This window comes from Ailuropoda melanoleuca, chromosome 3 (assembly GCF_002007445.2).
Source record: "Ailuropoda melanoleuca isolate Jingjing chromosome 3, ASM200744v2, whole genome shotgun sequence".
NCBI lineage: Eukaryota > Metazoa > Chordata > Mammalia > Carnivora > Ursidae > Ailuropoda > Ailuropoda melanoleuca.
The window spans coordinates 5323119-5338819 of NC_048220.1; the positions used below are offsets into that span (position 1 = coordinate 5323119).

At 47.4% G+C, this 15701-nt stretch overlaps 1 protein-coding gene across 4 annotated transcripts; it reads right to left on the minus strand.

The window, feature by feature from the left end:
* Positions 1–3187: 3187 nt before the first annotated feature.
* Positions 3188–15695, minus strand: B4GALT7 (beta-1,4-galactosyltransferase 7). 4 transcript variants are annotated; one of them, XR_004623951.1, is made up of 4 exons: positions 15121–15695; positions 14751–14855; positions 12056–14364; positions 3188–4176 (listed from the first exon to the last, which is right to left on the minus strand). XR_004623951.1 is itself a non-coding variant. In XM_034655873.1 (3 exons), exons 1-3 carry the CDS (start codon positions 15193–15195, stop codon positions 14209–14211), a joined length of 336 nt encoding a protein of 111 aa, XP_034511764.1. In that variant the 5' UTR covers positions 15196–15695; the 3' UTR covers positions 13760–14208. The 4 variants fall into 4 exon arrangements, 1 of the variants encoding a protein (XP_034511764.1); XR_004623953.1 differs by lacking the exon at positions 3188–4176 and adding an exon at positions 4626–4640; XR_004623952.1 differs by lacking the exon at positions 3188–4176 and adding an exon at positions 7141–7155.
* Between the last annotated feature and the right edge of the window lie 6 nt (positions 15696–15701).

Here is a 15701-nt window from a genome sequence, read left to right on the forward strand (position 1 = left end):
TGTTGAATGAAACAATTGGCATCTATTATCTTAATTTTAAATTACCTTTTCTGCACTGAAATTCTTTGCTGTTGTCCCGGAGTCTTCCATAAGATTTTATTTCCTATTATATCCTGTTCTTATCTATATTTTGGGGGGATAAGAAGAGGGTCTCCTGCTCATTCTCAGGCCAGGTGGGATGGGGAGGGTGGTGACAGTGGCAAAGGGACCCACAGAGAGTGAGTGCGCAGGGACCTGGTGAGTTCTTGGGGTCTGGACTGTTGCTACTGGGGGATTTAAAGAAAAGGATGATTCCTAAAGCCTGGAAAATTGAGGGATATTTACGGATAGCTTATGTTTGAGTTACACGTAGTTACATAAAACACCTCGCACTTGAGGAATAACTAGAGTGGAAGGCAAACAGACATCTAGATAGACAAGTACAGCACCTGGCTGGCTCGGCGGGTGGAGCACATCCTCCTTGATCTCAGGGTCGTGAGCTCAAGCCCCATGTTGGGTGGAGAGCTTACTTTATTTTATTTTTTAATTTAATTTTATTTTTTTAAAGTGACAATCATTTATTATTTCCTAGAATTCGGTAGGTTGTCTGGGCTCAGGCGGTGCTTTCTTGCTGGGATAGGCTGAGCTCACTCCTGCAGCTGCATTCTGCTGGGAGCTCGGCTGAGACCGAATTCCGAGATAGTGTCTCATCGTCCAGAACCTCTCTGTCCATGTGCCCTGTCACCCAGCAGCAATCTCACTTGAGCTTTTTCAAAACATTTCAAAACATCAAAAGCAGGAGCTCCCAGGATTCTTCTCCCTCCCCCCATTTTTAAATTTAGATTCAGTTAACTAATATATAATGTATTATTAGTTTCAGAGGTAGGGGTTAGTGATTCCTCAGTCTTATATAACACCCAGTGCTCATTCCATCACACACCCTGCCCAACGTCCGTCACCCAGTTACCCCTCCCCCCACCCTCCTCCCCTCCAGCAACCCTCAGTTTGTTTCCTATGATTCAGAGTCTCTTGGGGTTTGTCTCCCTCCCTGGTTTCGTCTTGTTTTATTTTTTCCTCTCTTCCCCTAGGATCCTCTGTTTTGTTTCTTTTTTTTTTTTTTTTTTTTTTTTAAAGATTTTTTTTTTTTTTATAAGACAGAGATAGAGACAGCCAGCGAGAGAGGGAACACAAGCAGGGGGAGTGGGAGAGGAAGAAGCAGGCTCACAGCAGAGGAGCCTGACATGGGGCTCGATCCCATAACGCCGGGATCACGCCCTGAGCTGAAGGCAGACGCTTAACCGCTCCGCCACCCAGGCGCCCCTCTGTTTTGTTTCTTAAATTCCACATATCAGTGAGATCATATGACGGTTGTCTTTTTCTGATTGACTAATTTCTCTTAGCCTAATACCCTCTAGTTCCATCCACGTTGTTGCAAATGGCAAGATTTCATTTTGTTTTTGATGGCTGAGTAGTATTCCCACTTTATTTTTCTTTAGGGTGGACCCCTACAAGAGAAGCTGGCTGTTGTTAAAGGTGGGAGGGAGGAGGTCGGGATCTCCGTGCAGGCATGACTGTCTGATTTCCCAGTCCCACATTCACATAACCAAGTCTCAACTACACCACGGCAGCGAACACACAGTGCCTTCCTTCGCAATGCACACGATGTGCACTCATTCCGTTCTTCTAGAAGGCATAGAGATTAGCCACAGGAAGGCCTCTAGAAAGAGGTTTGCCTCCTTTTGGTCTTCCTGGGAGGGGTTTAGGGTCCTGCAAATGTTCTCCCTGCAGACACTCAGGTCAGAGTCGCCACAAAAAGAAGCTATTTAACTATTCTGTCTACAATACGTGGTCAGTACATATATGTCAGTGCCTCATGCTTACGACCAGCCAAAATTCAGCTTTTCAAGAATTGCTGAAATTAAAAGATTTGACTGAATCTCTTCTAGAAATGCAGCAGGGTCTTCCCTGAGGGCCTATTTAGTGCTTCCTCAGAAAATGGGTGGATCAAGGGCTGAAAAGCGTCAATGCCTTAGAAAAGGTGAAACGGCTGGTTTATACATGCTCCGCATAGAGGCATTCAAATTAAATTTAAAAACAAAAACTTCTTTTTTTTTTTTTTAAGATTTATCTATTCATTTTAGAGGGGGAGGCAGAGAGAGAGAGAGAGAGAGAGAATCTCAAGCAGCCTCTGTGCTGAGCGTGGAGCCCAACGGGGGCTCGATCCCATGACCCAGAGATCATGACCTGAGCCGAAACCGAGAGTCGGACGCCCAACTGACTGAGCCACTCAGGCGCCCCCCAAAAGAAAACAATTCTTGTGGTTAAATTAAATGTCTGGGGGAGACCATTTTCCTCTTGCATCGGCTGTCATTCACTTGCCCTGTGCTCTTGACAGTTTAGTTAAGCTTGGGGGCCCGGTGTTGGGGAGGTGGGGGAAGCAGCAGCTCAGATTATAGGGCTTTGCAAGTAGACTTGATTTTAACCAATGAGCCTAGAATGTTTTCTCCATTTGTTCCAGGAAAATAAACTCTCCCTGGAGTTTCTTTCTGTTGGGAACATACTTCATCCCATCAGGGGTCCTCTCTGGGAACGCAGGAGTAGAAGTCGTGAGAAGGAAAGCGACAGGGAGGGTGAGAGGACAATGCCAACACAGGACCCTGTTAGAGGGAACTCTCCCTACCGTAATGAGTTAGGGCCCAAGGCTTGGGTAAAGTCACACCACCTAGAACCGTAGAAAAGTGCAGACAGACCGGGTTGGAATCCCAGCCTCCCACCCCTTACTAGGACCTCATCCTCCCTGAACTTACTTCCCCATCTGCAAACTGAGGGGTTTCCTGGCCCTCAGTCAGTGAAACGTGGTAGTTACTGTTACTACTCCTGAGAACGTACAATGTGAGAAAAATCCTCTAAGAGCAGAGATCTGGGTTCAGACCTAAAAGCCAGAAATAGCTCATGTCCCAATCTCAGAACTTCCCTAGTCATCTGAACCAAACTTAGCGATGTCTTCCCTCTTGTGCTTGGCTCATCCAAACTGTTTATGTTATTCAAGAACAATAGGGGTGAGGGGTGCCTGGGTGGCACAGCGGTTAAGCGTCTGCCTTCGGCTCAGGGCGTGATCCTGGCGTTATGGGATCGAGCCCCACATCGGGCTCCTCCGCTATGAGCCTGCTTCTTCCTCTCCCACTCCCCCTGCTTGTGTTCCCTCTCTCGCTGGCTGTTTCTATCTCTGTCGAATAAATAAAGTCTTAAAAAAAAAAAAGCAATAGGGGTGAGAAAAAAAGAGGTATGGACACACTTTAATTCTCCACAGCTTTGGGGCGCCTGGCTGGCTCCGTCAGTAGAACATGCGACTCTCTATCTCCTGAGGTGGTGAGTTTGAGCCCCCATGTTGGGTGTAGAGATTACTTAAATAAATAAATAAACTAAAAAAAATTCTCCATAGCTGTGATAGGACCTTGACTAGCAGCAGCTATGCTTGGAAGCAAGAAATACATCTAAAAAAAAATGTTCTCTCATTTTTCAGGAAGACTAAATCCCCCTGCATCCCAGGATAGGTCAGACATAATTAAATTTGAGCACCTATTATCTGTGCTAGGCACTTCATATCGACACGTTATTATTATTTTTTTACGATTTTATTTATTTGTTTGACACAGAGAGATAAAGAGAGCACAAGTAAGGGGGGCTGTCTCCCCACCGAGCCAAGTGTCCAATGTGGGGCTCGATCCCAGTACCCTGGGATCTTGACCTGAGCTAAAGGCAGACGCTTAACCAACTGAACCACTTAAGCGTCCTAGGCTATGTTATTTAACTTCGCAGATGAGAAGCCTGAAGCTTGGAGAGGGAAGGAAGTCGCACAGCTAGCGAACGGTGAGGCCGGGGTTCTATATGAGATTTTCTCAACCTCGGCTCTACTGACGGCTTGGGCCCGACCATTCTTTGTTGTGGGGGCTGACCTGTGGGTTCTAGGGTGTTAAGCAGCATTCCTAGCATATTCCCACTAGATGCCAGGAGCATCCTCCATGGTTATGACAACAAAAATGTCTTCAGATTTCTGCCAAATGTTCCTTGGGAAACAAAATCACCCCAGGTGGAGAATCACGGTAAGGCATACCACCATCCCCAGGGAGTTACACGAGTACTGTCGCAGGGGCTGGTTCGGAGGAGTCTTCTGGGCCAAGGTCAATGCCGGTAGATCTGTAGAAGGTGAGGAGTTGCTTGAAGTTAGAGACCTTCATGGGAATCATTTCTCTCAGTAATTCCTCTTCTTTACACGTTGACATTCTAGTTACCGAGGTGCCTTTACTAATTACTGAGGGTAAGTCATTACCGCATGCCATCTTCAACCTGCATGAGGTTATAATGGCACTGGAGCTATGGAGTTAGGAAGTTTCTGGCATGGGACTTCATAAAAACTGTGGGCTCTCAGAAAGAAATAAAAAATTTGAATAGACTGATAGCCAGCAAAGAAATGGAATCAGTAATCAAAAAATTCCCGGCAGGGACGCCCGGGTGGTTCAATTGGTTAAGTGACTACCTTTGGCTCAGGTCAAGAAATCAGGGTCCTGGGTTTGAGTCCCTCGTCAGACTCACTGCTCAGTGGGGAGCCTGCTTCTCCCTCTCCCTCTGCCTGCTGCTCCACCTGCTTGTGCTTTCTCTCTCTGTCAAATAAATAAATAAGATCTTAAAAAAAACCAAAAAACAAAAAGAAAACCTCCCGACAAAACAAAAGTCCAGGACCTGATGGCTTCACAGGTGAATTCTGCCAAACGTTTAAAGAAGAGTTAATACCTATTCTTCTCAAACCAGTACAAAAAATAGGAAAGGAAGGAAAGCTTCAAAATTCATTCTATGAGGTCACCATTACCCTGATATCAAAACCAGTTAAAGACACCACGAAAAAAGAGAACTACAGGTCATTATCTCTGATGAACATAGATGCAAAAAAACAAACAAACAAAACAAACAAAAAACCCCCCAAAACCCTCAACAAAATACTAGCAAACTGAATACATTAAAAAAATAATTCACCACAATTGAATGGGATTTATTCCTGGGATGCAAGCGTGGTTCAGTATTCCCAAATCAATCAATGTGATACACCACATTAATAAAATAAAGGATAAGAACCATATCATCATCATCTTGATAGACACAGAAAGAGCATTTGACACAGAAAAACATCTATTCGTGATAAAAATACTCAACAAAGTAGGTTTAGAAGGAACATATCTCAACATGATAAAGGCCATATATGAAAAACCCAGGTAACGTCATCCTATAAAAAACCTGAAAGACACCACCAGAAAACTGCCAGAACTGACACAGGAATTCAGTAAAGTTGCAGGATACAAGATCAATGTGCAGAAATCTGTTGTAGTTCTATATACCAATAATGAAGCAGCGGAAAGAGAAATTAAGAAAAAAAATCCCATTTACCATGGCACCAAAAATAATAAGATATCTAGGAGTAAACCTAACCAAAGAGGCAAAAGATCTGTACCCTGAAAACTAAAAAATACTGATAAAAGAAATTGAAGAGGACACAAAGAAATGGAAAGACATTCCATGCTCATGGATTGGAAGAACAAATTTTGTTAAAATGTCTATACTCCCCAAAGTTATCTTCACAGTCAATGCAATCCCTATTGAAATACCATCGACATTTTTTACAGAACTAGAACTAACAATCCTAAAATTTGTATGGAACCACAAAAGACCCTGAATAGCCAAAGCAGTCTTGAAAAAGGAAACCAAAGGCATCACAATTCCGGACTTCAAGTTCTATTACAAAGCTGTCGTGCTCAAGACAGTATGGTGCTGGCACAAAAATGGACACGCAGATCAATGGGGCAGAATCGAAAATACAGAAATAATCCCATAACTTTATGGCCAATTAATCTTCGAAAAAGCAGTAAAGAATGTCTAATGGAAAAAAGTTTCTTCGACAAATGGTGTTTGGAAAACTGGACAGCAACATGCAAAAGAAAGAAACTGGACCATTTAAAAAAAAGATTTATTTATTTTAGAGAGAGAGAAGCATGAGGGGGGTGGGGGAGTGCTGAGGGAGAGGGAGAGAAACAGTCCTCAAGCAGACTCCCCTTTGAGCACAGTGCCTGACACGGGGCTCTATCCCAGGGCCCTGAGATCACAACCCCAGCCAAAATCAAGAGTTGGCCGCTTAACCGACCCAGCCACCCAGGCGCCCCTGTTTTCTTAGACTATATACAAAAATAAATTCAAAATGCATTAAAGACCTAAATATGAGACCTGAAACCATAAAATTCCTAGAAGACAGCATAGGCAGTAAATTCTCTGACATTGGCCACCACCACTTTTTTCTAGGTAGGTCCCCTGAGCCAAGGGAAACAAAAGCAAAAATAAACTATTGGGACTAAATGAAAAGCTTCTGCACAGCAAAGAAAACAATTAACAAAACTAAAAGGCAACCTACAGAATGGAAGAAGATATTTGCAAATGACATATCTGATAAAGGCTTAGTATCCAAAATACCTAGAGAACTTATATGGCTCAACACCCAAAAAACAGATAATCCAATTTAAAGATGGGCAGGAGACATGAACAGACATTTCTCCAAAGACATCCAGATGGCCAACAGACAATGAAAAGATGCTCAAAATCACTGATCATCAGGGAAACGCAAATCAAAACGATATGAGATACCGCCTCACCCCTGTCAGCATGGCTATAGTCAACAACATAAGAAACGACTGGTGTTGAAGAGGATGTGGAGAAAAAGGAACCCTCTTACGCTGTTGGTAGGAATGCAAGCTGGTGCAGCCACTCTGGAAAACAGTATGGAGGTTTCTCAAAAAGTTAAAAATAGACCTACGTTATGACTCAGCAATCACACTACTGGGAATTTACCCAAAGAACACAAGAACGCTAACTCAAAAGGGATACATGCCCCTCCATGTTTGTAGCAGGATTATTTACAACAGCCAAAGCAGGGAAACAGCCAAGTGTCCATCAATAGATGCATGTATAAAGAAGATGTGGGGGCGCCTGGGTGGCGCAGTCATTGGGCGTCTGCCTTCGGCTCAGGGCGTGATCCCAGCGTTCTGGGATCGAGCCCCACATTGGGCTCCTCTGCTGGGAGCCTGCTTCTTCCTCTCCCACTCCCCCTGCTTGTGTTCCCTCTCTCGCTGGCTGTCTCTGTCAAATAAATAAAATAAAATCTTTAAAAAAAAAGATGTAATATATATGTATATATAATGGAATATTATTGAGCAATAAAAAGGAATGAAATCTTGCCCCTTGCAACAACATGGATGGAGCTGGAGAGTGTAGTGAAATAAGTCAGTCAGAGAAAGACAAATACCATTTAATTTCACTCATATGTGGGATTTAAGAAGCAAAACAGACAGGCAAAGGGAAAAAAAGAGAGAGAGAGAGAGAGAAACCAAGACACAGACTCTTAACTGCAGAGCACAAACTTATGGTCACCAGGGGGCAGGTGGGTGGGGAGATGGGTGAAATAGGTGATGGGGACTAAGGAATACACTTGTGATGAGCACTGGGTGAATAAAATACAAACTTAAAAAAATATGTCATGGGCTCTGCTTCCTTATTTCTTCTTCTCTGATAATTCAGCATAGCCTGATTCAAGCTTCTTTCTTTCTTAAAGTCCAAATGCAAAAAAAAAAAAAAAAAAAAAGACTAGAGGAAAGGATTTTTCCAAAAGGGGTAGGAAAATTGGTTTTCCAATTAAATAAACCAGAGTTGAAATTCAGGCATTTACTCTCCGTGTAGATAACTTAAGCAAGTCACTGAACTATAGCCTCAGTTTTTCCAATAATGTCTCATTTATGAAGGAAGGAAATATAGATTTAATAATGTCATTATTGTTTTAAAAGATTTATGTATGTATGTATGTATATGTATTTATCTTAAAAGATTTTATTTATTTATTTGACAGAGAGAGACAGCCAGCAAGAGAGGGAACACAAGCAGGGGGAGTGGGAGAGGAAGAAGCAGGCTCCCAGCGGAGCAGGGAGCCTGATGTGGGGCTCGATCCCAGGACCCTGGGATCACGCCCTGGGCCGAAGGCAGACGCTTAACAACTGAGCCATCCAGGTGCCCCTGTATGTATGTATTTAGAGAGAGAGCAGGGGGAGGGGCAGAGGGAGAAGGAGAGACAGAATCTCAAGCAGACTCCGGGCTGAGCACAGAGCCTAATGTGGGGCTTGATCCCCTGACCCTGAGATCATGACCTGAGCCGAAATCAAGAGTCAGACGCTTAACGGACCGAACCACCCAGGCACTCCTAAAGTCATTATTTAATAATATCTAGTTTATGGTGTTCTACATAGTAACCTAGACAGGATGCATATAAATAGCCTAATAGTGATTATAGCTAGTGTTTACTGAGCATTATCACAGGCTGGACATTGACATGGGTGCTTTATGCAGTGTTCCTAGTACTCAAAGCAAAGTTGCAAAGCAGGTATTGCACTTCTGAGGTGAGGAAACTGCAGATGGAGACTAAGCAGTCCACTCAAGAGCGGAAAGCCTGTAGTGTGTGTTGGGCTCTGCTACATGTCGGAGATGGCTATTTCAACAATAGTCCTGCGATGAGTAGAGGACTTTCTGAGCAGGGTTCATCTGGTTTCACTGGACACCTTAGATAAATCCTGGTATGACAAGTGAGTCTGATAATTTGTAAATATCTGGAAGGGGTGAAATTAATTTGGATAAACATTATTTTTTTTTAAATGTCAAAAAAAAAAAAAAAAAGAATCACCCAGCAGTAGCGGACAACACATTCTTCTCAAGTATATCTGGAAACCTCTCCAGAAGGGACCATATGTTAGCCATAAGATAAACCTCAGTAAATTTAAAAGCATCAAAATTGTGGAAAGCATATTCTCTGACCACAGTGGAGGGAAATGGGAAATAAGATAACAGAAGGAAATTTGGAGAGTCCACAAATATGTGGAAATTAAACAGCACACGCCTAAATAACCAATTAGCCAGAGAAGAAATCACAAGAGAAATTAGAAAATACTTTGAGATGAATGAAAGAGAGAACACAACATGCCAAAATTTAGGTGTTGCAGTTAACACAGAGCTTCGGGGGAAACCTATAGCTGTAAACAACTATATTAATAAAGGAAAAGATTTCAAGTCAATAACCTAATTTTACATATGAAGACACTGGAAAAAGAAGAGCCAACTAAGCCCAAAGCAAGAGAAAGAAAGGAAATAATGGGGATTAGAGTAAAAATTAATGATACAAAGAATTAAAAAATAGAGAAAAATCAATGGAGCCAAAACTTGGTTCTTTGAAAGGACCAACAAAATTATCAAACCTTTAGCTAGACTGAGTGGATGGGGGTGGAGGGGGCATCGAGAGAGAGAGAGAGAGAGAGAGAGAAAGGAAAGAGAATTCAAATTACTAAAGTCAGGAATGAAAAAGGGGATATTATTGTCAACCTTACAGAAATAAAAAGAAGTATAAGGGAATATTATGCACTGTATGCCAACAAATTAGATAAATTAGGTGAAATGAACAAATTCCTAGGAAGTCACGAATGACCAAAACTGACTCAAGATGAAATAGAAAAACCCAAACAGAACAACAAGGAAAAAGACTGAATTAGTCATTAAAACATTTGACACACACACACACACACACACACACAGCCCAAGCCCAGATGGCTTCACTGGAGAATTCTACCAGACATTTAAAGAAAAATGAATGAGTTTCCTCCCAAACGAAGTTTCTTCACAAACTCTCCCAAAAAATGGAAGAGGAAGGAACACTTTCTAACTCATTCTTTGAAGCCAGTATTCCCTGGTGCCAAAACCAGAGATATTACAAGAAAACCACACACCAATATCTCTCATGAAAGTATATGCAAAAATCCACAACATAATACTAGAAAATTGAATCCAGTAATGTATAAAAAAGGAGTATATACCATAACCAAGTGGGATTCATCTCAAGAATAAAGGCTGGTTTTAAATAAAATATTTTTTAAATAAAATAAAATGAATAAAGGCTGGTTTAACATCTGAAAATCGATTTATGCAATACACCATATCAATACAGGACAAACCCACGTGGGCATCATCTCATATGCATTGCATCCTAGATGCAGAAAAAAAAATTTGACAAAACTCAACACCCCTTCATGATACACACACTCAAAAAATCTGAAGTATAAGGGACTTCCTCAACCTGATAAAGGATATCTACAAAAACCGCAGGGCTAACATCATACTCAATGTTGAGAAACAAAGCTTTATCCCTAAGATCGAGAACAAAACAAGGATGTCTGTTCTTGTCACTTCTGTTCTACGTTGTACTGGAGGTTCTAGCCATGGCAGTTAGGCAATAAAAAGAAATTAAAGGCATCTATGCAGGAAAGGAAGAAAAACTATTTCTATTTACATATTACTTAATCCCATATATAGAAAATCCTAAAAAATACACCCCCCCCACACACACACATTATTCAAGCTAAAAATGAGGGGCACCAGGTTGGCTCAGTCAGTTGAACATCTGACTCTTGGTTTTGGCTCAGGTCACAATCTCAGGGTTGTGGGATGGAGCCCTGCATCAGGCTCCGCACTCCGCACGGAGTCTGTTTGAGATTCTCTCTCTCTCTCTCTCTCCCTCTGCCCCTCCCCCTGCTTGTGCACTTTCTCTCCCCCCCCCAAAATAAATAAATAAATCTTAGGGAAAGCCCCACCCCCCATAAACCCAGCTGTAGTGTAAAGGGGCTTATAATGAATAACAAGACACCCATTTCACCTTTACGGCTCTCAAGTGATTTCTGGAACTGAGGACCAGAGACCAAATGTCATAACCAAAGATGCCCCCATTGCTCTTCTTAGCAAGGAAATGCCAAGGGTTTTTATGAGCTGTGAGCCAGGAACCACAGATGAAGACCAAATATGTGAGAATAAATATCCATTTGGTCATCTGAATGACCAAATGGATATTTCTGATAAATCCTAATATCCCAAGCCCTTAACATACGAGTCAGAGTTATTTTAAATTTCCTGTAATTCCAAAGTCTGAGTAATATCTGAGTTTGGTTCCGATTTTTGCTCTTCCCTTCAGTCTGTTTTTTCCCCTTGCCTTTTAGCATGGCCAAAGTGTGTGATTTGTAGCGCGTGATGCATTGGGTACAGGGACTGCTATAGACTTTAATGTGAGGTCTGCTGTTGGTCTGGCTAGCTAGGGGTTGCACTGGTTTAATGTTTTCTGCGGCTTTAGGTGCCAGTGCTTTAAGTTCTAGTGTCCTTGTTTGGCCTCAGTCTGGCTTCATGTCTTGTTCAGCCTGAGCTCTCCCTCCCCCAGACTCCATCCTCCACCCCCCTGGCCCAGCCCCCGAGGGATCTTTCTGTAACACAGACCTAACCACATGTCTCCCTGCTCAGAAACTCTCTCCTGCTCAAGAGCCCTGTGCCCGCGGGATGATGTCCCTGTTGCTCAGGGTGGCCTTCCCAGGTCCTTGGGTCCCCTTAGCCTTCCCTCTGTTGCCCACCTCCCCAGGCTCCTACACCGCATCCGGTACCAGGGACACCCTGAACTGCTTCCAGGTCCCTCAACATGACACGCCGTCCCCGGTATCCCTGCCTTGCCCTTGCTGATCCCTCAGGAACCCTTCCCATCGTGACTGCAATGTGACTCCACCAGCGAGACCCCGCCTTTTTGGGGAGGCCTTCCCCAAGCCCTGGTACATTCCTCAGGCACAGTGCCAAGCTGTGGATCCCGCCGACGTCCCAAGGGACCTCTCCAGCAGCCAAATCCCCACCTCCCTGCAGGCAGAGGCGGCAAGGGGCAGACACTCTGGGAACCCCCCACCCCGCTGCTGCTTTTGTCCCAGAGGTGGGAGGCGCAACTTACTGGCAAGGACCAGCCCTCCCATCGGCCCCCTCTGGCTGGGGAGAGGAGGAGGGAAGGCCCGGAAAGGAAGGAACATCTGTCTATGCGCAGCTGCTGTACAGGCCAGGGATGAAGGAATGTGGCTCTCAAGTCAGTCTTGCGGTCCAAACCCCAAGCTCCACCAGTATCAGCCTCTGACCTTGGCAAGCTACTTACCTCTCCAGGCTTCGTCAGCCTCATCTCTAGAACAGGTGAATAACCACCACCTAGCTCAGGTGGAGCGAGGCTTACTGAGATAGCGCCACGGCGAGCATTCTGTATGTGGTTAATGCCCGACGAGGGCTAGTTGCCATTCTAGCCACACGCTGGCCGAATGCCGCGCCGGCTGCTGCTACATCCTGGTCCACTTCCTCCATGCCCTGGCCGGCAAGACAAGGATGTCAGCTCCCCTCCGTGGAGCAGGCAACCAAGGTGCTGAGGAAGTGGCAGAGCAGTCTGCTTCTTCCCTGTGGCAGCCACCGCTCAGCCCCCTCCTCCTTTCCTAGAGTGGTCCCCGCTGGGGAGGGAGGCTGCACCAGTCCTGGCCTGGGGTGTGCGTAGGCTCCTGGAAGGAGGTGGGGCAGTGGCCATGGAAAGGGGGTAGGGGACCTTTCCCAGCCGAGGCAGCTGGTCCTGCTTCATTCTGCTCCTTCTGTGCAGGTGGCAAGGAGGGAGCTCCCTATTCTTGTGGGTCTTGCTATATGCTAGGTGAGTACCGAGCTCTGATGGCACATCTAGTCTCCCCAACTCCAAAGAGGCTGGTGATCTGCCTCCATGTTATAGAAGTCCAAGATGACGCAGCCAGGGTTGTCCAGAGACTGGTCCAGGGGGAGCGCTTCACTCCCCTCTCCTGGACCTCAAGTTGAGCAAGCCCCTCCCTCCATCCTTGCACTGTCATTGGCCAACCATGTGCTCGCTCCTCCCTGTGCTGAGTGAAGCTGAACTGCTGGAAGAGGGCAATTTAGGGTAACATCTGAATAGTTACATTGTACTCAATTACACTGTGCTCAGGTGATGCAGTGCACAACCCCCACAACTGCACACAGCCTCCCTGAGATCATCCTCAGAGGTGTATCTTTTTGGAGCACAGCTATTGAATCCACCCTCTCGAACTCTGGAACTTCAATCCCTTCTTCTAGCATTTCAGGTGTCCTATTTATTGTTAAACAAACTGATCTTCACTGGTCCCAAGACTCCTCTGACTTCTGGCCTAAATCTTTACCAGTCAGACGCCTTGAAGAGCCTTGCAGAGCCCCTCACCTCCCACTCTGACTGGCCCTGCCCTTCCTTGCAGGTAATTCCTCCAAGGTCACTCCCCAATTCCATGGTCTCCCTTGGCTCCCCTCCTTCGCCTCTCCTCGACATCATGTGATCAGTGATAGTCTGCCCTCATGCTGTGGGAACACTCCAGGGTACTCCTGCCTCTCGTTGTCTTCTTCCCTCCTCAGAAACGTGGTCCTCCCACCCTCAAGCTACGACCAGGTCCTTGCCGGCACCTTCTGCCTACCCTGAGCCCAGGCCTGTGGATCTGTCTGTCCATCCCAGTGTGGCACAATGAAGTGCCCCCACCCCAGAGCTGGAGCCCATCAGGGCCCCGGGAACGACTGCCGGAAGGGCAGCGAAGCCTGGACGGCTGTGGGATGTGGCAGGAACCTTACTCTTTGGCTTCTCTCCCATCTGAGCTTCCTCTGGCCTTGGCATCCCCAGTCCTGTCCCAACCCCTTGCCAGCTTATCTCTAAGAGAAGTGCCATCTTTTGCCCCCTCCCCCTCCGCTCGGTCACAGGCGACAAACTGGTGGTCCACAACACGTGTTGTTTGGCCCGCCATCCTTTTCTGAAGTTTCAGTTAGTTGCTAGCGTTTAAAAAGTACCCGATTTCACTTAAGGATCCAGAATTCTAGTTTCTTTTGAAAACATCGGAAGATCCGGCCACATGGGGCCCGCTCCCTTTCTGTGGGACCTGCACGCCGGTTCCTGCAGTTCTGACCGTCCGGATCGGCTTCTGCACGAGGCGGTCCAGGGGAAGGAACCAAAAGCCCTGAGGTCTGAGCACGCGAAGGCGGGCAGAGCAGGGCAAGCAGGAAGGGGGTGGCTGGTCCCAGGTGGGAGCTGCATTCCAGCCTCTCCGTCACTGTTTCTTGCTAGCAGCATCCCAGGCACCCAAGGGTGTGTCCTGTCCCGGCTCCAGCCTGTCCCTGGGGGGCCGGGCTGCTGCAATGGGTGGCCTGCTATCCGCTGTCTCGGGCCCCTCCGCATCCTACTGGAGTTGGGTCCCGGGCCTGAGGAGCTGCGTGGCCTGTGGGCACAGGCTTCCTTACTGTCACGCCGGCTCAGCCAAACGTGCACCAGGGGGTGGCAGCCTTGTCACAGTCCAACAGGATGTTGAGAACAGTGCAGGGGGCCCCGCTAACCGACAGGGCGGTGCGGGAATCTACGCGGTACTTCACGGTGCTCAGGCCACCCTCCCGGTCCACCTTGAATTGCTCCTGGGAAGGGAAGGGGGAGAGGGCACGTACTCAGGGCTTTGTGGCGGCCAGCTGTCCCCAGCTGCACCCACTAGTAGGCAGGCTGTGTGCGGGAGGGTGGTTCCTGCGGCACAGGTCTGCCTGGGATTCGGCATCCACCTCGGAGTCCCTCCCCTGCTCCCCGCCCGCCTGGAACCCGAGTTCCCGGCTGGCCCATGGGGCCCAGGTGCCCATGGCAGCCACCAGAGAGGGACAGAGTGTCTGAGCAGAATGCTTGGGGACTGAGCGGAGCCAAGCAGAGGAGGATAGGGCCATCCGGGCCCGAGGAGAGCTTGGAGGTAAGGCTTGGCCCTGCTGCTTCCCCATGTCACCACCTCTGCATCCCCAGTCAGGGGACCAGCCAGCACCTGTTTCTGAGCTGCGATGCGCTTCTGGTCCCTCTTCCGCCAGGCTGGGTCATGCAGGTGGCGAAATGTCTTGTACCCAGTTGTGATTCCCGAGGGGCGGAAAAGCTAAGAAGGCCAAAGGAAGTTGGGTCAGGCCGCCCTCCTGGAGCTCTGGCCCTCGCCGCGAGTCTTCTGGGGCCCCACCGCCTGCCACGGGCCATAGGCCGGGGCCTGCACTGCCACTCGGCAGGAGAGGGGTGATCATCGGGGGCAGGGCAGGGAGCCCATCTCCAAGCCCCAGGAACTTCATCTGAGAGCAGAGAGGGGAACCTCAGGGCAGCCACAAGGGCTGAGGAAATAGGGAATCCTGGGGGCGGGGGGCGGGCATTACCTGCAGCCCGGCCCCTTTGATGCGCCGGTAGAACTCGTCGTCTTCGCGGCCCCAGCCCCAGAAGCGGTTGGACATCCCGTTGCACTGACACAAAGACAGGGAGGGTCACTTGCCCCATCCTCCCAGGGGCACTCCCTGGTCCCCTACCACTTAGGAGTTGGCCAAGGCCCCTGCTCCTACTCCCTACACCCCGGAGGTTCGAATGGACACCCAGGTGCCTACAGTTCCCGCCACCGCTGCGGTACCAGGGAATGAGCACCGTGGCCCAGTCCCTTTGCCTGTTCTAATGGGGCCTTGAACTTGGGTGAGATGACTGGTTTCTCAAAAACGTCTGACTGGCGGGAAGGCACCTCTCTGGGGAGCTGGTGATGGATGGGCAGAAATGCCAAGTCCTGCTTGACTTCTGTCTGCCCCAGGCCCCCATTTCTCCCGGGGAGGCCCTGCCCTGAACCCTTCTTGGGGGAGAGGGACAGCTGGGCTCTGTGGCAGCGCCTTTATCTGCCACTGACTTGGGGCTTCATATACATAAAGCTGGCCTCAGCCGCAGCCTGAAGACAGGTGCAGAAGACGGGGGTCTAGGC